The sequence below is a fragment of the Theobroma umbraticum genome, unplaced genomic scaffold (assembly GCF_002168275.2).
Source record: "Theobroma umbraticum cultivar Fairchild unplaced genomic scaffold, ASM216827v3 scaffold_50.0, whole genome shotgun sequence".
NCBI lineage: Eukaryota > Viridiplantae > Streptophyta > Magnoliopsida > Malvales > Malvaceae > Theobroma > Theobroma umbraticum.
This window is the reverse complement of record NW_018397261.1, coordinates 4,911,803-4,935,657: the sequence shown is the minus strand read 5'-3', so window position 1 is coordinate 4,935,657 and position 23,855 is coordinate 4,911,803. Positions and strand designations below refer to the sequence as shown.

General features: G+C 36.1%; 2 protein-coding genes across 4 annotated transcripts; one reads left to right on the top strand and one right to left on the bottom strand.

Moving 5' to 3' along the window:
• Nucleotides 1–220: 220 nt before the first annotated feature.
• Nucleotides 221–18,612, bottom strand: LOC110417554 (ARM repeat superfamily protein). Of its 3 annotated transcripts, none has more exons than XM_021429947.1 (39): nucleotides 18,284–18,612; nucleotides 17,974–18,187; nucleotides 17,740–17,835; nucleotides 17,540–17,657; nucleotides 17,286–17,459; nucleotides 16,962–17,132; nucleotides 16,278–16,333; nucleotides 16,080–16,169; nucleotides 15,851–15,999; nucleotides 15,505–15,587; nucleotides 15,286–15,414; nucleotides 15,111–15,185; nucleotides 14,657–14,825; nucleotides 13,947–14,086; nucleotides 13,758–13,850; nucleotides 12,352–12,595; nucleotides 11,701–11,795; nucleotides 11,454–11,606; nucleotides 11,190–11,370; nucleotides 10,497–10,630; nucleotides 10,287–10,368; nucleotides 10,043–10,205; nucleotides 9,541–9,616; nucleotides 9,221–9,394; nucleotides 9,001–9,069; nucleotides 8,810–8,914; nucleotides 8,063–8,152; nucleotides 7,304–7,515; nucleotides 6,950–7,160; nucleotides 6,655–6,837; nucleotides 6,274–6,369; nucleotides 6,121–6,188; nucleotides 5,709–6,051; nucleotides 4,670–4,888; nucleotides 3,698–4,354; nucleotides 3,197–3,606; nucleotides 2,505–2,754; nucleotides 1,790–1,960; nucleotides 221–797 (listed from the first exon to the last, which is right to left on the bottom strand). In XM_021429947.1, the coding sequence occupies exons 1-39, from the start codon at nucleotides 18,441–18,443 to the stop codon at nucleotides 567–569; spliced, it is 6,534 nt and encodes a 2,177-aa protein (XP_021285622.1). In that variant the 5' UTR covers nucleotides 18,444–18,612; the 3' UTR covers nucleotides 221–566. The 3 variants fall into 3 exon arrangements, with proteins under 3 accessions (XP_021285622.1, XP_021285623.1, XP_021285625.1); XM_021429948.1 differs by having other exon boundaries at nucleotides 4,670–4,885; XM_021429950.1 differs by having other exon boundaries at nucleotides 12,352–12,589.
• A 311-nt stretch (nucleotides 18,613–18,923) lies between these two features.
• On the top strand, nucleotides 18,924–23,014 carry LOC110417845 (Transducin/WD40 repeat-like superfamily protein). The gene is made up of 6 exons (XM_021430406.2): nucleotides 18,924–19,218; nucleotides 19,892–20,380; nucleotides 20,920–21,141; nucleotides 21,240–21,309; nucleotides 21,534–21,641; nucleotides 22,323–23,014. Exons 1-6 carry the CDS (start codon nucleotides 19,102–19,104, stop codon nucleotides 22,688–22,690), a joined length of 1,374 nt encoding a protein of 457 aa, XP_021286081.1. The 5' UTR covers nucleotides 18,924–19,101; the 3' UTR covers nucleotides 22,691–23,014.
• The last annotated feature ends 841 nt before the right edge of the window (nucleotides 23,015–23,855 follow it).

Genomic DNA, 23,855 nt, shown 5'->3' with positions numbered 1-23,855 from the left:
TTTTTTAAAATTTTTAATTCTATATAAATATTAGTAGCATTAATATTTTTCATCATCTTAACCTTGGCGATTATACATATATACGCAGTTAAAAACAACTTTCTTCAAACCGGCCAAAAAAGAGAAGCTAAAAGTGGCAGTGGTCGTGTAAGTGCGAGTATCATCTTTCCTTTCTCTTAATCAATTATTTGTTAAAGGTAGAATTTTGGTGCAGATAAAATGGTCAAAAAGTGAAAACATTGCATTCTTCAGCTCAGCGCTAGCAGCAATATATTAAGATTTTGTACATTACACCAGGCAAAATTTTACAACTAGATATATGTAAAGCCGGCCAAAGGCATACAAAATTTGGCGGCGACAAAACACATTGATTAAAAAATTGAAGGTTAGACCCATTGTTTGACCTAAACCTCCTCTTAACTTTTAAACCTAAAATTTACACTTTCTGTTGAAAAGAAACTCACTGGATTTAGCAATCAATCCTTTCATCCGGTCGCTTTCCCAGATGATGTGTGGTGTATGTCTTGCCACTAGAAAAAGCAGTATCTGTCACTGGTATACAAGCATCACAGGTATTCACGAAGGCTTTCACCGCTCATCGTCTCCATCTCCTTGAGAATATCTTGTGCCAAAGATTTAACAGGTAACTCCACATCCTCCAGCAGTTCCGCCAGAAAGGGGATGGTTTCAGCCAGGAGTACTAAATATTCTTCTTTCAGATTATCCAGAAACTGCTTAACTATCCTCAGGCCCAAAACTCGAGCTCGCATCTTCTCACTACGTGTTTGCATCAACACCTGAAGTATTTTTAAATACATGGGTCAACTTAAGAAAAAAAAAAAAAAGAACTGCATTATAGAACTAAACTTAGCAGCAAGTTCCATGAAGACAAGGATTACATGACAATCTATTAAAAATACTGGATATGTTGTCAGGAATAAATTAATAAACCAAAATTATATGCATGTTTGAGCAAAATTAGGATCAATACTTTGCATGGATTTAAATATTGACAGAGACAGCAATTCCAAGCTCAAAAGGTGAAACCTTCCACTCAAAGACCATAGACACTGACGGAGCAGCTAGAGGGAAGCCTGGCCCAGCTGGCATAGGGGGAGTACTCAGAGACCACCTAGGATTTATAAGGGGGACTTTCTCTCATCACATAGGTGTTGAAGACTCCAACTTCGCAGAGTTCAAAGCCATTCAACAAGGTATTATCTTTTTCCTCTGTTCCCCGTGGGCCACAACTCATCAATTGCAAGTGGAAAGCAATTCCATCAATGCCATAAGCTGGGTGAGTGATCACAGCAAAGTTCCATGGCGCATGAAATTCATTTCAAATGCAATCGAAGCCCACTTACACAACAGCACAAGCATCTCTTTCTGCCACGTCAGGCACGAAGCCAACATGGTAGCTGACGGACTTGCAAAAGCAGGGGTGGTGAGAGAAGCCAACCACAATGTTTACTTTGTTAATCATAATGCTAACCTTCCCTACACCTGCCATCTTTATTCTGATTCTGGCTACACTAATGCTGGTGATCCATTTTTACGGTCTTAGTGTCCCAGATTAGTAAGGGCAAGCCTATATTGGTTTTGATTTCTTTGTTATCTTTTTTGGTATGATTGATGTCTGAAGGCTTATCAAGCTGTTGGGAATTCGTTTTGTTTTCAAGCAAGTCACTTTTTGACTTTGCTCTCTGTAAGTCTCCATTTGGAGATTTTTGTAATAATAAAATTTCAGCCTTTCAAAAAAAAAAAAAAAAGACCATAGACAGAAAATCACCTCGTGGTTCAGGGGCTTCCACAGGAGGTCAGTTCCAGCAGTAACAGCCATCTGACCAATGCAACCAACTAACAAGTCGTCTACTTCCTTCACTGATGGTGTATCTGGATGTTCTTCAATTGAAGTCGGTGGCTCAATGACAAGCTGAGAAACAATGGGTTTCAATAGAACCTGCATATGCATCCAAATATTTCATCAATTAAAGCAACCAGAAACAGAACATGCTACTGTGACCGTAAGAATTCTGGTAGGCCATTTAACAGCCATTTATTGCCCATGGTTTTCTGGTGAGATGTTAAACAAACTAAAAGACTCTTGATAACAAGTAGAGAGCTATTTCATGACTTCTAGCAATGATGTAGATGCTCAATAAATAGATGAAAGGTTTGACAAGACTGCATATATACAATATAGAAATTGCAGGGCATCCAAACAGTGTGACATTCTTATGATATCACAAACCACTTCAACCAGTACTGAAGAAATAATTCAATGAAGTCCCAGTACAAGCAATAAAGACAATGTCAATGTCTGCTGCTCCAAGTGTCACCTAAATGTGAAATTGAAAATATATGTATATATGTATATATATATATATATATATCCTGGGTTCCATTCCAATTTAAAGAAGAATTAAATAGCTATGATGCATGCTTAATTAGAACTAACTCCATGCACTAGAAAATTTGCAGCTCAGAAAATAATATTCACTAGCCTGAAAATTAGATGAGTCAAGAAACTTCAGCCTCCCAGTGTCATGGAGAAAACATTTTTGCAGTGATGATAAGATCAATGCCCTAAGATGCCAGCTTTTAAGTGATAACATGTGGTTTCCCAAATTCCCGTCCTGAATCTTGGCTTTCTTTTTCTTCTGAACTAAATTAGAAGCTTTAAAAACTCCAAAATCACTCAGCAGCTGTACACAACCCTTGACCAAGTATTTGAAGTAGGGGACAAAGAGTGACCTGCATTTTGGAAGAAGAACATAAAATTCAACTAAAAACCTACATTAAAAGAAGGGATAAAGATATAACAAGTGAATTCAAAACAAAAATGCCAAATTATCTTAGCAACAAAAGAAATACAAATGCAACATTGTTATGACACATAGCGCAACGCATGATACGACCATAGCTGCAGCTTAGAAAGCTCCTCAATCAAATTTGAAATTTTGACATTCATACATCCCTGTACATTATGAAAATGTTGGACTGATCTAGGACCACAAGCCATAAACCTTCAATGGACAAAGTATAGATATATAATGTAGGTGACAAAATGAATTTGAAAGCAAATCTTTGGGGACTAAAATTGAGGAAGAGAACAGTGAATCACACACCACTTAGCAAAAAAATGCAAAAGCTATGTATAACTCTGCACCAAATATAAATAAGAAAGAAATCTCACCTATGATTCTCCACAAGTGTATTTACCAGGCTATAGAATGATATAGCTCTATCTATATTTGGGCTTCCACTACCAGCAACATCTTCAACCTCTGCCTCAGCCCACTCAATACTCTTGGCAAAAAGAGGTTTAAACATATTCTCTGTAAGTTTCATCGTAAGAGAAACTAATGCATTGATGACACTTTTTTCTACCACATCAACAGTCTGAACTGAAACAGGGTGCTGCCGGCGTAGATCAAGAGCAAGCATGCACTGGTCAAAAATCTTTCCATAGTAACCACTAACTGATGCCCTGTCCATTTTACTAACTAGGTTTGCTAACATTTCAAAAGCAATCACCAAGCTTGAATCTCCAGATTTAACAACACCCGAGTATGTCTTTAGCAAAGGCTGCAGTGTAAGTCGAACCTGGCAACAAGAATCACAGTAAATATGATAGAATTAGCCCACTGAAAAAGTGTAAAGGTTCCCAGAAATAATAACTAATTAGAAGACTTACAGGGATCTTATCAGTAAGGAGCTTCCGCACTAAATCAGCTTTCAATTTTAGCTTCGGATCTGATCCTGACACATATGCAGGATTAAGTACCATAAGTTCTATGATATCTCCAAGATATGGGTTTAAAAAGCCACCAAGCTTGTCAACAACTGCCTCCAAAGTGACAAGAATAGACAGCAAAATGGAGCTATTTTCATCAGTCTTGCTTTTTAATTCAGAACTCACAGAAATTTCACGAGACTTCTTTAGAACATTTTCCATTATACAGGGAAGCTCAGCCAGTGCCCTTGGTCCAAGCACATTAAGCAAAGCAGCAGTGGTCTTAAGGCAGCTTGATGAGACAGCCAAGTTCTCTGAACTAATGCCTTTTGTGACTGATGCGAGGCACATGCTGAAGACTGAATGATTAGAAGAAAACCTTTGTGCCAGGATTTCCAGTGTTGAAATTGCAGCCAGTTTCAACGAAGCATTTGATTTTTCAATAGAATCATCAACTATCTGAACAATTTCTGCACACATCTTCTGAAAAAATTCCAGAGAAGTATCATCCAAATGGAGCTCAAAGGTATTTGAATTTAGGTCCAGTTCTCTTTTCTCCTTGCGCTTTGATTTAACTGAGCCATGGTCCTTCACTGTTTCACATAATATCCCAAGAGCCTGTTTGCAAGTACAACTTTATTTGTTAAACAATAGGCTCATCATTAGATATCTAGTACTTTATAAACATGACACAAAACAACCAGCCCAATGGTGGTAGACTGTAACATTGGCACATCCTAATTTTACAAAATTTAGGTATGAAACACAAATTTGAACTCCACAATGTGGCAAATCTCAGCCCCAATATGGCAAATCTCAGCCCCAATAATCCTTAATCCACATTTTAATGGAAAGAAAAAGATAGATGCAAAAGTTCAAATATGGCATAGGACACCAATAAGAAAGAATCTGAAAGAGTGAGTAACCATATACCTTCTTTCTCACAGTGCCATCCACATTGCCAAGTAATTTGGTGATGCATTCAAAGCATGTGGAAGGGATCATAGTCATTGTAATAGTCTTCAAGATAGCATCCACGCATACCTTAAAGTCTTTCCAAGTTGCAACTGGAATGCCAATTTGTTTTCTTCTTGCATCAACAACTTGTAAGAGAGAGACAACCTGCTCCATAAGTTCTCCAAGTTTTCTCTGCTATAAGTAAAAGAAGGATTCCTATGAATATGATGCCGCTGACTACTATTAAGTATAAAATGACAAATTAAAACAAATACAGTTAGCCAAAATTGGCCAGCCCAACAACAATTTCACCCATAAAAGCTTAAAATGATGACAGGTTTAAAGTTCCGCAACATAAGAGTAGAGAAAATAAGGAAAGAGATCAGGAATGGGCACAACCAAACTAAATAATGAAGCATTCCACAGTAGATTCCTCCAACTTCAATAGGAACTATCATATTACATAGATTCGAAGTTGTGAAGAGGAAAATGTTTGTGCAAGACCTTACCTACCATAAATGCATGTCAAAGGAGCAGGGCTAGCAAGCCTAAATATTCTAGCATTAAGTTGTTGGAAAGAGGTTCTTAAAATATGAGCTTCAGTCAAAAGTTGTAAAAACCAAGCTACTAGTAAGCTGCTTGACCTTTACTGGATTAATACTTGAGCTCAACTTGTTCACTATGGAGCCATGCTTGAGGTCAAGTAGATGGTTTAGCTCGAGCCTAGCACTGTATCAGCATGGCTCCAAATGCCCCTACTTCCCTTTACCCACAAGTCATGCAATTAGACGCATAGAATTGCTGAACTTATACCAAATAGTGTCATGCAAATTTATCAAAAATCAAGAACAAAATAATCCTATTATTTTCCAAAGTACAAAAAGAATAAAATTAGGGAACTTTATCATTATAAATGCACACAAATAAAGACCGGGTTGCAACACACTCACGTCCCACCTGCCACATTTGTCTAATAATAAAGCATGAGAAATTCTAAAAAGCATATGGCTTTGACCTGGATGCTATCTGAACTCTCCCTTGATTCAAGCTTCAATGCAAATTCTGGGTCTTGCAATTTGTGCAAAACAAAATCCATGGCAAACAACAATTGCATAACCAGTTCTTGAGAGAGATCACTCTGTCCTATCAATTGAAGAACCATTACAAGAGAAGGAACCCATATCAGGGATGAATACTGTCCACATATTTGCACTGCAAAGGCATACTCCCACTCTTTCTCTGCAGAAAATCTATCTGAAGCGTGTGTAGCATTAAGGCAAGATAGTCCTTTTCTTGAAACTAACGAACGGAAAAGGAGGACAAGCAATGAGGCCAAACTATCAGCCTCCCCTAAAATCCTGCAGAAAAAAGTGTTAATTTAAGGAAACACTGAAAAACCAACTGAAATAATCAAGTCTCGATGATACCTCAAGAGGAATATAATAATTGACAGCCTTCTATGCTCAGCCACTCCAGGCAATATATTTATAAAAATCTGAACAAGCCAAATTAGAGAACTCAAATAGAAACAACCACATCCAACAATATATAAGAGCTGGAAATGTTTATGATAAAACTACCTCAAGTAATTTTTCTGTATTGTTGGTCATAGACAGCCAACATGGTACAATAGCAGATATAAGATCTTCAAACACACGTTGTGAATGGCTATCAATCTGTAGACAGTTGTTCAAAATCAGAGTAATTAGTAAATAAAAAATCAACAATTACTTCTGAGTGCAAAACAAGTTTTAAAGCTTTGTATTGATATATATCTAAAACGAAGTGAGTTTAAATTGATGTAAGGGAAAAAAGATCCAATTTTTTTTTTCCAATTGCTTTCAAGAAATTATCCGGGATCTCTTCTGAAAAAATTAACAAAAAATACCATATTTTTTAGGAGAAAATTGACAAATTAAAGCAGTCTAATACATATAAAGCCAGCAGATAGTTTAATAAACCTGTGAAACTGCTGATTCTCCAATGACAGTAAGTATATCAAATATGTGCTCCAATATTCTATTTGGAACTAACTTCGCCACTGAGGATAACAGTGTAAAAACATGGTTACGGGTTACTCCATCCTCTGTCAAACGAGCGCAATCAACCAGCATTTTGATATCAATTTTATTTATTATGCCAGCCTGCCATGACAGAGATGTTACATAAAATCAATTAAGAAAAAATGAAACTAGCAAGGGGCATCAGACATAATGGCATGTTATAAAACATTCAACTCCATGACAGGATTCATACCTTTAGGGGACTATTTGCATTAATGAATGAAGCAAAAATATCGTCCAAAATTAACAATAATGTCTGCTGAATGTAACAAATTGCACTAGACATTGTCTGAGACACACCAGAAGTTTGTATCAACCTTTCATCTTGAGTGAGAGCACCATGTCCCCATTCATCAGAGAAAATTTTTCCAAGAAGAGTAAATAAGGGACCCACGAGAACCTGCCTAAAACATTTAACAAAACACAGTTAGTTTCCTTGGGGAGAATGAAAATGACAGGGCTTAATTAGACAAATTTCACAGAAATTTATCCAGAAACAAAAAAGCATCACAAATAAATAGAGGAAGTATCACTTATAAATGCAGACCTGTTTGCTATGTCTTTCTTCAGAAGCAACACATCAAGAAGGGAGCTAAGAAAAGAGAGAGCCCATTCTCCTTTAGAAACTATATCACAACGATAACCGGCCTTTAGATTTCCAGCTAATTTCTTTTTCTTCTTTCCATGTGCTGAACTAGTTATAAGCGGATCCTCTTTCAGAACAACATCAAGCATCTGACTTACTGTAGAGGAAGCAATCTATGACATCCACAAGAGCGCAGTCACTTATCAGAACATTGCCTTTATAAAACAGAATAACTTCAAGACGAACTTAGGGAAGCTAATACACAAAGGAAACATAACAAATTTATCTCACACTTACTTTGGTGGTCATAACAAGTTTCAAATTACATGATATTTTAACCCAAACCTCTCAAACAACCAGAACTACACACAGCTCATCATATTTGTTTGGGGCCCTTTACCACTAAACTATTGATAGTTACCCATGCAAAACCAAGAAGTCATTGCACATAATATAGAAAAGTTCTCATGCAAAGGACAAAACTATAGAGAAGTTCAAGAAATCTCTTTCATATATAATTTTAACAATCAAAGTAGAATTTAGTACTAGTTTGTCCTTTTTTTTTTCACACCTTCAAAATCAACAAAATGCTAACTATAGCAGATAAGGAAACATGCTTGCACTAACAATAAATAAGATTCAAGAAATAATAACATAACTCATCAAAAGAGAATCATATTAATGTTTAAATGCAGGAGGGAGTAAGAGAGAGAAACAAACATTTAAACGCAGCAAAGCATCTCTGGTTGCACTTCGAATGTCACCATTACTATTGTGAAACAAAAGTATTAGCTGTCGGAACAGATGACCCTGATCAAACAGATAAAAGAAAATTAATGAAAAACCATTCACCCATGATGGACTTTACATATTAGGTTCATATTGAATTGAATTGATCAATGACAACCATCAGCCATCATGCAAATAGATTGACAACAAGCGTATAGTAGATAGACAATGACCATCCACTCTATATAAATAAATCAACAACAACCATCTACCCTAGAACTCATAAAACAACAGAAGGGGCAAAAATCAACAGGTAACATGTACAAGAATATCATTTTCAAACCAGAGAAAGATCCAAAATAAAATATGCATATTTGGTATACTGGATTATCTGTAATTAATTGTACCAAACAGATTTAAAATGTTATTTGAATAAAAAGAAAATCCCCAACAAGGATCTGGATACAATCTAGCTTTATCCAACAATGATCAGAATGCATAGCACCCACTGTTTTTCCCTATCTCAGCTTGTCAATCTAACATCTGGTGTAACACTTTCACCTGACACATAATATGATCCTTGAGGTTCGTCTTACTATAATATAAAATTTATAGGAACACAGATGTTTGTCTTTTTCCTTTTAAGCATCCTATTTCAGCTATCCATCAACTTAGGTAAAACGTTGAAATTTAGAGTAAAGCATTCCAGAAGATATAATAAAAGTTGATAAGAATAACCTGTGCCTCAGTTGTCAAGCCACTGTAGAATTGATTGCTTAGCTTTTGCAAAACTGTAACACAGGGTTCTATTATGGCAGGGTCTTCTGGAGACTTAAAATCCAACTGAAAGTAAAAACAGAAAAATAAATGCTTAGCATTGAAGACCCAAAATTCAAGTATATAGATAGAAGTTGCATGCAGGTTCTCACTTGCAATGCCTTTAACACATAATCTTCAGAAATTTGTCCACCGAGAGACGATGACAGCATAACACAAATCTAGGAAAAGCAGAGAATAAAATCACCATCAAACAGCTATGAGCATGATTAAAAAGCATGCTTATGGTTTACTAAAAGAGAGGAAAGAGAGAGAGAGAAAAGCATGCTTATTTTAAAGCCACACAAACACAAAACAACTATAAAATCTTACCTCCAAAAGCAAGCAGAGGATCCTGATTTCAATTTCTGACAATTTTGGGGATGACTTTTCCAGGTCTAAATGGTATTGGCTGTGTTTTCTCAGAAGCAGGGATAACAATGACTCAACTTCTTTAACATGCAGAATTGTGTTGCCTAATCCTTTGAGCAAAGATAGAACCTTCAGCTGCCCACAAGATCAACTCATTCAACAATTTTCCAGACATTATCCCTTCTTTGCACATGAAAATAACAAGAATCCCCAGGATAATAAACTCACTTAAAAAGGAAGGGAAAGGAAAATAAACAAAAAAAAAGAAAAAAAGGGCAAACCTTGCCAGATCCAGAAAGCTTTAGGGCAGAACTCAATATGAAAGCAAGAATCTTTTCCTTTGTAGATTGATTAAATCTGAAATTAAATGTTGGCAGGAAGAAAGAGTTAACATCTTAATTGAAAACAGTACTGCATGAATAAACAATTTAGCAAACCAATATCAATGACAATGACTATATCTTAAGTGTGGTGCACCCCAAACACAAATTAAGAAAAACATATTATGTACATCAGCTAAAGACAACAGAATACCCAATTTCATGAATTATTGTAGTATTCTGTCTAACAGCATTCATAAAAGATAGGTGCGATGATATCTGGCAATTGCAAACTACACTTAAAATGGCAAACTGCTAATTATTCCATTGCACAAGTCAAAGGCAGCAAAAACCTAAAGGAGTAAAATTTTTAGCAAACAAGTGTAGCTATTTAAAGTGATTAGAAAGAACCAGTAATAGTTATGGCTGAAGGGCGGTGAAAAGAAATAAAACATGTCCATACCTCTGCTCAATGTTTGGAGACACTAGAATGCTATCACAGGATGAGCTAAGCAAACATGTCAGAAAAGAAGGGAGGAAATTTTTATCTGACAATAGAAGCCTCCTTTGTTGAACCATCAAGCCCAAAAGTTCATCAAGAAAATGGCTCCAAATTGCAGTGTTTCCTGTTATTAAGCAATTCCAGTTATAGTTATATACAAACACAAACAAACAACCATATGAAACAAGCATATCATACATCATACCATTTTTCTTGCTAGAAAAGTCAACTTGACACCACAATTTATGTAACTTTTCAATACAGTCCATGGCAGCAATCCTAGTAGCCTGACAACAGCATTGCACATCTTTATACACCTCACCAAATGAAGAGCTCAAAATGGAGACATCATGAACACCAAAAACAAATCTAAAGAACTGCTAACACAACATTAAAAATTGAAAAATTGTGAAACCTGATTCTCACTGGCAAGTGGAACAAGAAGTGAAGGAAATTCAGCCAACAGTTCAAATGGTAGTCTATCATCTAGCTGAGAGCAAAGAAATGCGAAACAGTGAAGACTCTCTGCTTGAACTGCAAAGGGAACATCTGCAAGATCAAATCTGGTATAAGACTAAGCAACTGCTAATCGATCCCTCAGCAAAACAATGACATTTCAACCAGCATATCCATCGTTCAGTCAGGTACAATCGATAAATAAGCAGCTTTTCAAAACTTGAGTCATGGCACATTAATCAGAGATTTATGTCTTGTTGGATTCACTTTAGAATGTTACTTTGGATGGTTGGAATTTACATATTGAATTGGTTAAGAATTATATTATCATGACAGTTTTATGAATGTAGCTTTTGAAGTACCAGCTATAACAGCATTGTTAAAAACACTTCAGCTCTTGATCATCAATTAAATTAACTTATTGTCCTTCTCTCTTAACTTAAAGGGAGACTGCTTCATTTAAGCAACCAAGCCAGATTCCTTGTTTTCTGGTCTAGGCTCTGATTGAAAATCAAAGTGCGATCATTTTGATCCAATCCCATTGATCAACATCCCAATTGAGGAAGGTATAATTTGTGTGTCAGCCCTTAAAATTGAAAAAGAAAAAGTAAATAAAATAGGACAAACAGAAAAAGGAAAGCCAGAAAAGCACCTTCTACTGTAAAAAAGCTAGACAGAAATCGAACTGGTGAAATCTTGCACTTTGTAAGAAAATCATGAAGATGTTTCTCAACAAGATCTCGAAGGTGTTTCTTGAATGCAAACTTTAAATTAGAGACCGCAACGAAGATGAAGAAATCCTGAACTCGGTTAATAGCCTTCTCATTATCATCCTAAAAGAGAGGAAAAAATAAGTAACGATGATGCAACCACCAAAGCAGCATAGAAAATAAGAAAAAGGAATAGCATCACCAACCAAAAAGACTTCAGTAGAGGATGCTGAAATAAATGCCTCAAGTAACCTCCAGAATAAGCATATAAGAATATATGTGTTTAGAGAATCAATATCAGCAACAAACAGCTGGTCTAGGAACTTTCTGCAATCCCAATCAAGCATCTCTTCATTGAACTGTCAATACAAAAGTTGCCAATATAGAATAATGAGAACAAGAACATAATAGCCATTTAACATGAAAAAAGAAACAGCGAAATTGCTTTTTAACCTCTTGTAGAGAAGTGTCAACTACAGACCCAAAAGCTTCCCACTCAGACTTCAAAACTGGAAAGCAAGCTTCGAAAAGCACCAAAAATTTGCCATCTAATAGATGAAAACATACAGAACAAACTCAAATTATAGGCGTAAAAACCAATAGCAGGGCAGAAGAAAAAGTCAGGGAGATTACAATAAGATATCAAGCAAATAATTCAATAAGATAGACAAACAACATTTCTTCACAATCAAATCAATTTTATATTAAACCACCAACAAAAAGCTAACACATATTCCAGTAGCACATAACAGCACTATCAAAAGAAAGAGAAAAAAAAAAACACCCACTAACAAGAAGGGATCAGTGAGTGAAAAAATTTACATTAGTACAATATTAATTTCAATTCAGTATGAAGGGCTCAGGAAACCTGTTGCTCAGACCATGCCAACCATGCAAATTTGAGAATAAATGGCACTTACAATTTAATTAAAAATAATCCCTTAGCAAGAAATTTCCAGGCTTGGGATTGCATAAAAATGTAAGGACATAGAAAAAGGTAAAAATTAGCACATTAAATCATCCGTAATAAGTCAAAATAAAAATATTTTGTAGAACAGCAGAAAACCACAAGACTGCATTCTATTAAACAATAAAGACACATACTGTTTTTTGACATAGAAAATGACTGCATCAGAACCAAAAGGCAAAGAGTCTTTGATGACTTAAGATCACTGCAACTCCTGGTAAGCCAAGGCAAGTACTCATGAGGGTTCATCAAGAATGCTTCTGATAAACTTCCAACAATTTCAATATTAACTGTAGATATGCTTCCACGCTTCTGCATTTTCTTTTCAAATCTGCTAACAGGCTCCACATCAGCAGAAGATCCAGAAAGCAATTTCTGCAACTTTTCCAATTTCAAAGTTATTCAGCTCACAGAAAAGCAATGAGTAAACAACTACAATTAATAGTTAAAAGTTGAAGGCAAGAACAAGAAGACTATGGTCAACAATACTCTACCACCTTAGGCTTTCACCTAATTGTCACTAATCCCCCTAAAATTTTGACAGCAGTTATTAATCCCCAAAGGCCAAAAGATATCTTGATTTTACATAGTATTAGAATATCTTTACAGGGCACTAGAGGGGGATTGCTGCAGCTTTCGAAATTCACATTCAAGTCAAAAGAGATGAAATGACCAAAAATAAAACAAATCCAAGACTTAGTACTCAATTTCACCAGCCAATTTGTATTTTCTTTTTCTCCACAAACTTCAAAGTTATCTGCATATCAGGCTACTAGACAGGGTTAAGCTGAAGACTTAAAAAATCTTATACACAGTGGTAACATTTTAGCAGCTCTGTTATATCTGCAGAATCCTGAAGGTACAAACTAATCATGTTATCCAGATTGAACTAGCGCTTAAAGAAAGAAGAAGGGAGGGACGGCAATGTCTCTTAAGTTTATTCATTCACCATAATTAGCTATGCAAATAAAAAATCATACACCAAGTCGGAGCATCCTTTCCCACCAATCCTTCTCATCTACCCCATGCTCTAGAAGAGCTGCATTTAGGAACCACAAGAAGAAATCATAGAGTTGACAGACACAGAAAGTAATCAATTAAGACGCCTTCAAAGTAGATTACAAAATTTCCTAGAACAGTATTACATGTCTTTTGTAACTCTTATTGGCAAATTTCATTTCCTATTTTCATCCTTCTCCACCCCAAAAGGACAATCTAACTAGACCTTCACATTTAGCAACACTCAAGTCCTTTCAGTCGACATCCAAGTAAAGAACAGAAAATCCAGGGCTGAATTTTTACAAATTACAATAACACGAAAACATGGGAGCCAAGAATACTCTTACAGCCAAAAGGCCTATGTTTTCACATAATTTTATAATTCAAAGCATTCAGCCTAGCATTTCATGTATTCACAAACCTTTAATTATTATTATAATTATGACAAGCTACCATCCACACTAAAGCCACAAAGAAAGCCTGAATACCAAAACAGAAAACCACCTTTTAAAAGGAAAAAGAAGAAGAGAAAAAGAAAATTCACCACATCCTCGCCAGACACGGCAGCAAGAGTCTGGAAAAATGGCCACTTTATTTCCTTGGCTAATTCCAAAACCTTTAAACTCAACCTCTGAGTCTGTATAAAAATAAATTAATGAAACATCAATAAAAACAGAAACGTAGCTTAATTAGTGCCAATATGGCAACTCAAGAAGTCATGTGATTTAAGCACCTCTGGCAGAATTAGTAGCAGTGGGAATATCATGGAAGCAACTTCTTTCAAATAATCTATCTGATCATGGAAGCTGAAGACCGCAATCTTTAGAAATGATACAGCAACGTCAAAAGATAAAGTAGAATTAACTGATGAACCTGAAAATGGAAAGCATAAAAGGAAATGAAGCTCATGCAAGCCTGGGAGTATAAACTCTGGGTATGGTATAAATTTAATTGAACAATTTCCAACCAATAGGCAAAAACTATTAGCAAACTGTTCTGCCACTGCTTTCTAATTTATCATAACTTCTCATTTAATTCAAGAGCAAGATCGATAAAACTTTGGGACTTCTATTGGAGGATTCTACTCAAAACTTCCATTTCAAGAGTTTCCTCCAATTTTTTACACCTGAGAATTTGCTTAGGTCAACCATAGAGCACCCAGCATATACCAATATCAGCAAATCTAAAACAAATTAACTCTAAAATGGAATACATCAAAATCATTGACTTGATGCTACTAAGTCCTAACAAGGATTATAAATTCCTTCAGCACAAGCATCTAGGTTTTTTTTTTTTTCTCTTTGCACCGTTAATTTTTGGCAATAAATGCAACTTTGGAAAATAGGAATCAATCAGTCGAGAATTTATACTTTTTGTGTTTCTTTTAAAGGGTTTAGAGGCTAGAGTGGTGGCAGTGAAGATTTCAAAATGCTTCATGCTCACCTGATGTCAGAAAGCTTAGACATCTTTTAAGCACATGATGCAATGCTTCAAGAAGTTCTAAAGGACTTATCATTTCAGTGAACCAATCCAGAGAAAGAGCAGCTTGAACAACAGTTAAATCATCATCATGAAGCTGGCGCAGTATGACATCTTTAATGGTTACAAACCTCTGACACAAGAAGAAGGGAACAAACTTATCAGCCAAGAAATGAGATATTCTGACGTGCACATAATTTACATGGGAAAAAAATGCAAAAGAGACAATATATTTCCTTCCAATCATTCTAATAAGACAGTAATAATGATTAAACACCAACATCAAATAAAGGAGAAAGAGTGAGTTATACAAGCACCAAACACGACATTCCCAAATGAAACTAAGGGCTTGAAGAACTAAATAATTTACAGTACAGATAAATCAAAAAAAAATTACATATAAGTGCACATGAATTACCTGCGGATCAAGAGACCTAAGTTTCAGGATAGCGGATCGGTTAAGCCCTGAAAATGTAGCACGCCGTATCTCAGGCTATGTCACAGCACCAAATCATAAGAAGTCTTGAACATATATTAAAAAGGAAGAAGTGCCAAAAACAATAGTATCCTAATAAGGTGGTAGTACATAATACCTTTGGATGGTGTGATGCAAACCATATTTTGGACTCTGGGACAACCATGGACAAATCCAAATTCCCATCCAATATTTTACTCAAGAACTCACACACTGTGTCCTCTTTCTTGGATTGTACTTTGGTATCCTAGTAGAAGACAGGACATAAACATAAGACCAGAAGCATGAGATGGATAAAGAGAAGCAACAATACAGATAGAGTAATAATTTAACATACCTCTAGGAACTTGTGAACTGCTCCATGAAATTGAGATGGATAATTCTTATGAATAGCAGCCAAAATTTTCTTAGCCCAGGTTCCTGCCAAATAGTTCAGAGATAAGTCAGAAATACAAAATAATTTAGTAGTGATGCTCGTACTAAATGTAGCTGTAAAATCAAGTAGTTCAAAAGATATGCACAATTATTTTAAAAAAAAAACACATTTGTGCCTGCAATTGACAGTAAACTTACAATGTTCAAATGTAGAAAAAATAAAAATATCATAGTAAATAAATAGAACCATGTACATCTGTGAAGCAAAATGTGAATTTGAAATGAAAAAGCTAACAAATTAGACAAACCTGATTCAGAGGATGCCGAATTTCCATACTTCTCTGATAATTTCATGCAGCATAGTAGAATCTTTGAGACAATATGATCCACTAAATTCATCAGAGGAACTGTATCTATTACTGATATTAAAGCAAGAAGATATGAGTCATCAGAAGAACTGCAAAAGACAACAACCAGTTAGAAGCAGTGAGCACGCCATGAAGTATAACCAGTAGAAAAAAATAATCAGCTTCACACCTTTGATTGATCAGAGCTTCCAACAGAATAGTGAGGAATCTATCAATATTAAAATCTTTAGATAGTTCCAGAAGAATCCCAGCAATATCCCTTTTAAAGCATGCAAAAAAGGTCAGTTAGAAAATACAACAGGTCATGATACACATGCAGTATTGCATTAGATAGCTCCAAAAAATGTTTAGACAAATAAGGAGTTACCTGATATCCCTTAAAATTTCCAAAGCCTTCTTTGGGAATGTATCAATAGATTGTGACTACAAAATTTACATAAACTACAGTAAGAAAAATAGAAACAAGATAATGCTTGCAACATAGAACCAAACATTTACTGCAAGGATGACAAAATTCTTCAATTGAGAGACTCTTCACATAGAATCATTGTGTAACAAGGCACACCAAGCGCCTATTCCTCGAAAGCAACCCTTTAATCATATGAGTTGATCTATCAAAAGAAAGCACTTTACAAAATAAAGAAGAAAAAGTTTTAAGAACTTTCTAAAATTAATAATCTAGCAGACACAATATAGACATAAGACCCATCAAATGTAAATTTGGATCAAACCAATATAGTTTTACGAAAACGTGCATCATGACAAAAGCAACAGTAATTGTTCATTATATGCATCAACTGTTGAAACATACAAAATGATGAGAGTGAAACCAAGCCTCCCTTGTGAATCATGTAATCACGGTAGAAAAATATGGAAATCAATTCACAAGAGATATGCATGTAAACCTCAAATGAAAAATGCCAAAACACCATCAATAGAGAATGAAAAAATAATAATAAATTTGAAAAAATAATAATAAATTCATAAATGATAGAATTTTAGGATGAAATTGCTTCTTGCAAATTACAAAAAAACAGTAGGATGCTAGTACCTGAACAAGACTTATTAAAGCCATAAGTGACAACCGAAACCATTGCAAGTCAGTTGACTCTTTCACGTCTTCCCTAGCTACCTCAGCAACTGATCGAATCAAACTATTTACAAGTTTGGGAGACAATGCTACTTTATTTGCTAGTAACCCAACAATCATCAAAGCACCAGCCTACATAAAGGAAATAAATATAATTGATACTAATTGCACATTGCAATCAGCATTCTAAATGCTGTACAAAGAATCCATAAAACAAAATATTACAAGCAATATAATTAATGAAAACAAATTTTCAAACAATTAGACCTATGACTTTAAACTCACCTTGTGATCAGAACCTCCTTCTGTACCAGTTTGGAGACCAGAAGCTACAAATGGATGGATTCTCTTCACAGTGTCAGTGTCAATAGTTGTAACAGAACCCAAAACCTCAATAATAACTGCAGTGCAAAAGCTAATCACAGGTCTTGAAGCCTGAAACTTCTTCGTTGCAGATGCCTGCAGCAAACAATAATTCATATGAGACTCACTGGGAGATAGCAACTGGATAACCCATAAATTATAGAGCAATGACTCACATAATTGCACAAGGCCTCCAGAACCCCCATATCTCGAATACATTGTTGCACTATAACAGCCCTAGGAGGTGGTGCACCAGACACTTTAACACCGTCCAAAAATTTCCATTTACTATTCCTGTACCAATCAAGAACAGTAAAGCAGCATTTACAAATATGTATACATGAGAACTGGAAAAGAATCTTCATGCTTTCCTTACCCTGTGTTGATTAACTGAACTATACGAACAAAAGCGTGTGTGTCATGGTATGGCAAGACACATAAGACCAAGTCCTCAATATTGTAAACATGAATCCTGAAAATACACTCACATTAACATTATCAAAGTGAAAAAGAAATTTGACACAACATCAACATTCCAATAACAACCAGTAAGGTCACAAAAAAATAACAACCAGTAACGTCTCAAAAGTTAACTAATTAAATTACTTACTTGTATCGACGTATCAAGTACTCAAGTGTTTTCAGAGATGCAGGAAGTTGAAGATGCCCTGAGAGTAACCGCAAATACGAACTTATTGAAGCATTAATTTGATTATTATCGTCTACTCCCATTAATTCTCTATCCAATTCTTTACTCTTGCGACTGAACAAATCATTCTTGTAGTTCCTAAATCTGTCGTCGACACCTACTAGAACCTCTAGCCCTAAAAACAACATGAAACGAAAAAAAAAATTAACAAATGAAGAACCAAACAGAAATTTTCTCTGGAAATTGAGGTTTGGAAAAAATGGGAACTGACCTGACAACGCAATGTTCAGAATAGTGTCGATGTCGATGTCAGCGGCTTCTTTAGCGTTAAACAAAATGGAAGGGCGAGTGAAAGGTCGCTTTTGAGGTTCAGAGTCGGCTTGAATAAACGATTTAATCGCCTGTAACTGCGAAGCTATTGAACTCGCCATTCCTAACTTCAACGATCAAAGAAAAAGCAAGAGCGGGAAGAGATTCGAGGATTCTTGAAACGCAAGAAAAAGTGAAGAAAGAGAAACGATCTGAAGCCGTAGCCGTTTTATGACGCTACAACGGTAAGAACTAAGAAGAACTGAAGAGCAGAAGTCCAGCTTTAAAGACTTAACCCTTAAACCCTAGCGCCTTTTTGGGTTTCAGGTTTTATGTTTTAACCGACTTCCCGTAAATTCTAAAACAACGTGGGGTTAAATTAGTCCTTTTGTGGGAGGGAATAGGTGCCTCGGGCTTTGTCTTTTACTGACCGAGAAACTACATGGGGCCAGCCCGGTTTCCTTCAACTTTTGGCCCTTTTATCTAACAAAACCTAAAAGCCCATCAAAGGCCAGTTGTAGTAGAAAACCCAAACCCTCGAAAATCCATCCGTTAGTGCCACCGTGGCGCTTTTCACAGTTAAAAATCCTGTCTACCGATGAAAGGAAAACTGAAAAGTGAAATCTACTTCAAAATTTAAACCACTCTCCAAATCTATTTTCCTTTTTCGCTCTTTTTCTTCTTCTTTTTTTTTTTTAACAATGGAGAAACCAGCGAAGATGGGATTTCATCTGCGTTGATTCATTCCGAATCTGGAATTGTTTCCCTAAAAGCAAAAGAATGGAGTTCACTGAAGCTTATAAACAAACTGGACCATGCTGTTTTTCTCCTAATGCTCGTTACATTGCGGTTGCCGTCGATTATCGTCTCGTGATTCGCGATACACTCTCGTTCAAGGTACTTTTTCCTCTTCCAATTCATTGCTCTCTTTGGCTGCCGGTAAAACGGGAATGGGAGGAGTGAGGAGGAAGAGAAATTGTCTTCTTTTTTCTCTCTCTCTCTCTTTTTTTTTTGGATTTGTTTTGATTTGCGGTGTTGAATCAATTGTATGCGAAGACTCAAATTTAAAATGTGCACGTTCACCTTATTTTAATTTCTGATTAGATCTTCTTTCTCTTAATTACACAGTATTTTTTAAGAATTGATACTTTGCTTTAGCATTTGGTTCCTACCTACCGTTAAGCAGTCAGATTTGTGCCGTAATCTTTCCTATTTGATTTGCAATGCTTCACTCTTTAGACCAAGCATAAAAGTCTGCCTTTTGTTCTGTTTTTCTGGGTCATTGAGAATGGTAAAGTTTTTTTCCTTAAGCCCAAGTTTAATGTCTTCTGTAAAACCCCAATCTTTTGATCAAAGTTTTATCTTTTTTCAAGCACACACTCAATCAATCAAAGCACTCCTGCAAATTGCTCTTTAATCTTTGAGCTCATGTCTTTGATTATGAATGCCTTGAAGCATTAGAAAATACAATGGATGGGCACTTGCATGTGGAAAGGTCATTTTTGACGATCGCAGCATGCATTTTTGTGTTTCTAGCTGGTAAATAGTTATTGTGATTCTTATTCTGCAGGTTGTGCAGTTGTTTTCTTGCTTGGATAAGATAAGCTATATCGAATGGGCACTTGATTCTGAGTACATTCTTTGCGGTCTCTATAAACGACCAATGATACAGGCATGGTCCCTCACCCAACCTGAATGGACATGTAAAATAGATGAAGGTCCTGCTGGTATTGCTTATGCGAGATGGAGCCCAGATAGTCGTCACATACTGACCACCTCAGAGTTTCAGCTGCGATTAACAGTTTGGTCATTAGTGAACACAGCTTGTGTTCATGTACAATGGCCAAAGCATGCCTCCAAGGGAGTTTCATTTACCAAAGATGGAAAGTTTGCTGCTGTTTGCACAAGGCGTGATTGTAAGGACTATATTAATCTGCTGTCTTGTCACTCTTGGGAGATCATGGGCGTTTTTGCTGTTGACACATTGGATTTGGCTGATATTGAATGGTCACCAGATGACAGTGCAATAGTGATATGGGATTCTCCTCTTGAATATAAAGTAGGTGAACTTATGTTTTCTGTTGCTTGTCATAAAATAGCCACCTTTTTTGTTCCCAATTGATATAGCATGTGTACAATCAGAAGAACTCATTGTTCCCTTATTCCCTTTCAGAGACTTTGACCTCATATATGATAGTCATACGGATCTTATTTATTTTAACCTGTGTAAAAGCTTTCTCTTTTGCTATTTCTTTTATGTAAATGGTCTGCTTCGAGCTTAGTGCACTTTGAGTTGACGGTGCGAACTTTTTGCAAGCACAAGAAATACAGTGAGGTAAACTAGAAGTCTATTCTGAATGCTATGCCTTTTCTGTTTTCCTGGTGTAAGTGCTATCTTACAAAATGATATAGCCAAAGCCAGAAATTACATGGTTCTGACAGTTGTGTGTCTAATTATCCATCAATCACCACATGATTATGTTTCTGGTTTTACTGATGTATAAACATGCATCACTTTTGCTTGCATTACCTTTCTGTTGAACTGATATAGTTGGAAAAATTAACGAACTTACAGTTCATTTTGTAATTTTGATGCAGGTTCTAATCTATTCTCCTGACGGAAGATGTCTCTTTAAGTATCAAGCATATGAAAGTGGATTGGGAGTAAAAAGTGTTTCATGGTCTCCCTGTGGCCAGTTTCTTGCAGTTGGTAGTTATGATCAGATGCTTCGAGTTCTAAATCACCTTACTTGGAAAACTTTTGCTGAGTTTATGCACCTGTCAACTGTTCGTGCTCCTTGTTGTGCTGCTGTCTTCAAGGTAAGTTGTTTTCCTTGTTATTTTTTTATATGGCTTCTTGTAAAGATGATTCAATCTGTCAGAAGCATCTACTAACTTTGTTTTTCTTATATTGCCAGGAGGTGGATGAGCCACTGCAACTTGATATGTCTGAATTATGTTTGGACGATGATTTTATGAGAGGCTCTGGTGAGAATGATTGAGAATTATATGTCTGATTAATGACCTTTTTTTATTTGATGTAATGCTTGATGTGAAATTGTGCTTGTCTGTGTAGGGCCTGATTGCTTTGTGCTTTTACATTCAATTTATTAAGTTTAAATGCATGTGCATGCTTTCTCAGTCATTGCTCGATATGCAATTTCAGCCTCTCAGTTATCTAATTGGATTCATATGCGCTGTTATTTAAGCAGATGCTCCAGAAGGGCACTTTAAAGTTAGATATGAGGTTATGGAAGTACCCATTACATTGCCTTTCCAGAAGCCTCCTGCAGACAAACCTAACCCTAAACAAGGAATTGGTAAGCCTGCATCCTTATTTACCAAACTGATGTAGAATGTAGAATGCAGAACGCAGAATGCTTTAACTTGTAACCATTGGCATAGTGCTCTTAGTAAATGGAGGTCAACTGGCTCTGACTTTTATCCGAAAAATCTGTTGAAGTTGCAAATAATCTCTCACCTTTTAATGTTAGCCCTGTCACTGGATGACCAGCCTTTTACCCTGATGAATGACCTTGGTGAAGGTCATCAGCTAGTATGCCCAGTGTTATGTTAGGGCACTTCAAGTTTGGGCTGTTAGAAGATGTATTCTTATTGGAAATGATCTTCAGTTTTAAGTTATTTTTCTATGGATCAATCACGTGTACTCCCCCTACTTCCTGTTCTACCTGTAGGAGGAGTAAAGTTACATTACCGCTTATCAGCATTGTCTTCATCAGCTATTTACAGTTCTATGTAATTTTAAATAGCCAACCTTTTACAGTAACAAGTTCCAGATGCACTTCAACAGACTAAATTTGCTTTGGGCATTGATAGCGATCTAATATAGTGGTTATACTTTCTATTGGCTGTAACTCTGTAATAACACTTTCAAGTATAAGACTGTACTAAGCTGCTCAACAAACTAATTAGAATGACCTGACCAAATTAACTTTAAGTTTCCTCCCCTGCCATCACCAACCAAATTAATTTATTTCTAGGTCTTCTCTCATGGAGCAACGACAGCCAGTTTATTTGTACTCGCAATGATAGCATGCCTACCGCTCTCTGGATCTGGGACATACGCCATTTGGAGTTAGCTGCCATCTTGGTGCAGAAGGATCCTATTCGTGCAGCAGTTTGGGATCCAATATGCACTCGCCTTGTTCTTTGCACTGGAAGCTCCCATTTATATATGTGGACCCCTTCCGGTGCATACTGTGTAAGTAATCCGCTACCACAGTTTTCTATTACTGATTTGAAATGGAATAGAGATGGGAGCTGTCTTCTCCTCAAAGACAAGGAGTCATTCTGCTGTGCTGCTGTGCCTCTACTGTCAGAATCTAGTGATTATAGCTCAGATGACTGAAGTAATTTTCTCTATTAATGTGGCTCATTGCTATTAAGAGAAACAGAAAATGCATAAATAGGCATCTTTAGTTATTAAGCACCCCCCCACCCCTCTCTGCCCAACCCCACTGTCTTTCTCACTCTCACTTTGTAATATGATCTTGTGCATGTGGGACTTCAATGACAGTTATATGAAGCTGTGAAAATTCATGTATTGTGGCATTCCTTTCCCATTTTGTTCATAGTTCATGGGAATTAGGGAAACCTCACAACAGTCACCAGATTAAGTATATCGTGCTCGATTTAAGATGGCGATATCTTTGAAATGGATGTTTGTTTCGTATATGATGTTGTTATGATATTGTCACTTCTTTGTTACACCTGACAAATAACTGCCAGGAAGAACTGGTATCTTCAAGTTTCGGCTGACTGTGCCATAGCTGAAGAGAGAAGGAATGTCAGGCTATAGTGCTGATTTCCCCATTCCCATCTTGTTTGACTTCAATGGTACTTCCCAAGACCAGTTTTAGTTCTATTCCACCATGAATCGGCTGACTTCCAGATGTTGCAATTACTGATATCAACAATTGCATTTGACTCTTGGGAACGAACAGCATCAAGAATCTCAAGTATCCTAGAGAATGCACTACTGTCCAATAGTTAGAAAATGTAATCTTCAAATGATGCTATAGCAAGCAAGCTTTTTTTTTTTAATTAATAAACCGTTTGCAGGATCTCACACCAACACAGAAAACTCCATTGAACCTATGGAGTAATTCTAATATTTTATTCAAATAAGAGAAAGACAAACGCCTGGGCGATTTCTTGAAGATAGAAAAGGGCTACTATTATAATTTGCATATATTTTCCAATCAAGTTGCTTCAAAAGAAAACACAAACGAGGAAAAAGAAAATTTGGGTCAAATTGAACATGCACAATGCAAGTATTTCCTTTTTGCTACCCTTTTTTCCTTTTGTAGTGCATGATTTTCATATCTGCAGCACTGCAAAATCACTCAACAGATATAAACCCCCTCTGTAATTTCTCATCATCTAGTTTGAATTATCATTGTCTCAAATCATAGTACAAAAACCCAATTAGACTATCACATTGATCATATCAAACATTGAGTACATTTTTTGAATGACTGAAGAACCTTCTTATTGTAAAGCTAAACTTAAAG

Excerpts from the sequence above, each read along its gene's own strand:
- LOC110417554 (XM_021429947.1), bottom strand. The coding sequence starts at position 18,443 with ATGGCGAGTTCAATAGCTTCGCAGTTACAGGCGATTAAATCGTTTATT. Across the intron at positions 18,188-18,283 it reads TCTGAACATTGCGTTGTCAG|GGCTAGAGGTTCTAGTAGGT; the intron begins GTCAGTTCCCAT and ends TGTTGTTTTTAG. Across the intron at positions 6,189-6,273 it reads ATACAGAAAAATTACTTGAG|ATTTTTATAAATATATTGCC; the intron begins GTAGTTTTATCA and ends TGGCTTGTTCAG.
- LOC110417845 (XM_021430406.2), top strand. The coding sequence starts at position 19,102 with ATGGAGTTCACTGAAGCTTATAAACAAACTGGACCATGCTGTTTTTCT. Across the intron at positions 21,310-21,533 it reads TGATTTTATGAGAGGCTCTG|ATGCTCCAGAAGGGCACTTT; the intron begins GTGAGAATGATT and ends TTATTTAAGCAG. Across the intron at positions 21,642-22,322 it reads TAACCCTAAACAAGGAATTG|GTCTTCTCTCATGGAGCAAC; the intron begins GTAAGCCTGCAT and ends ATTTATTTCTAG.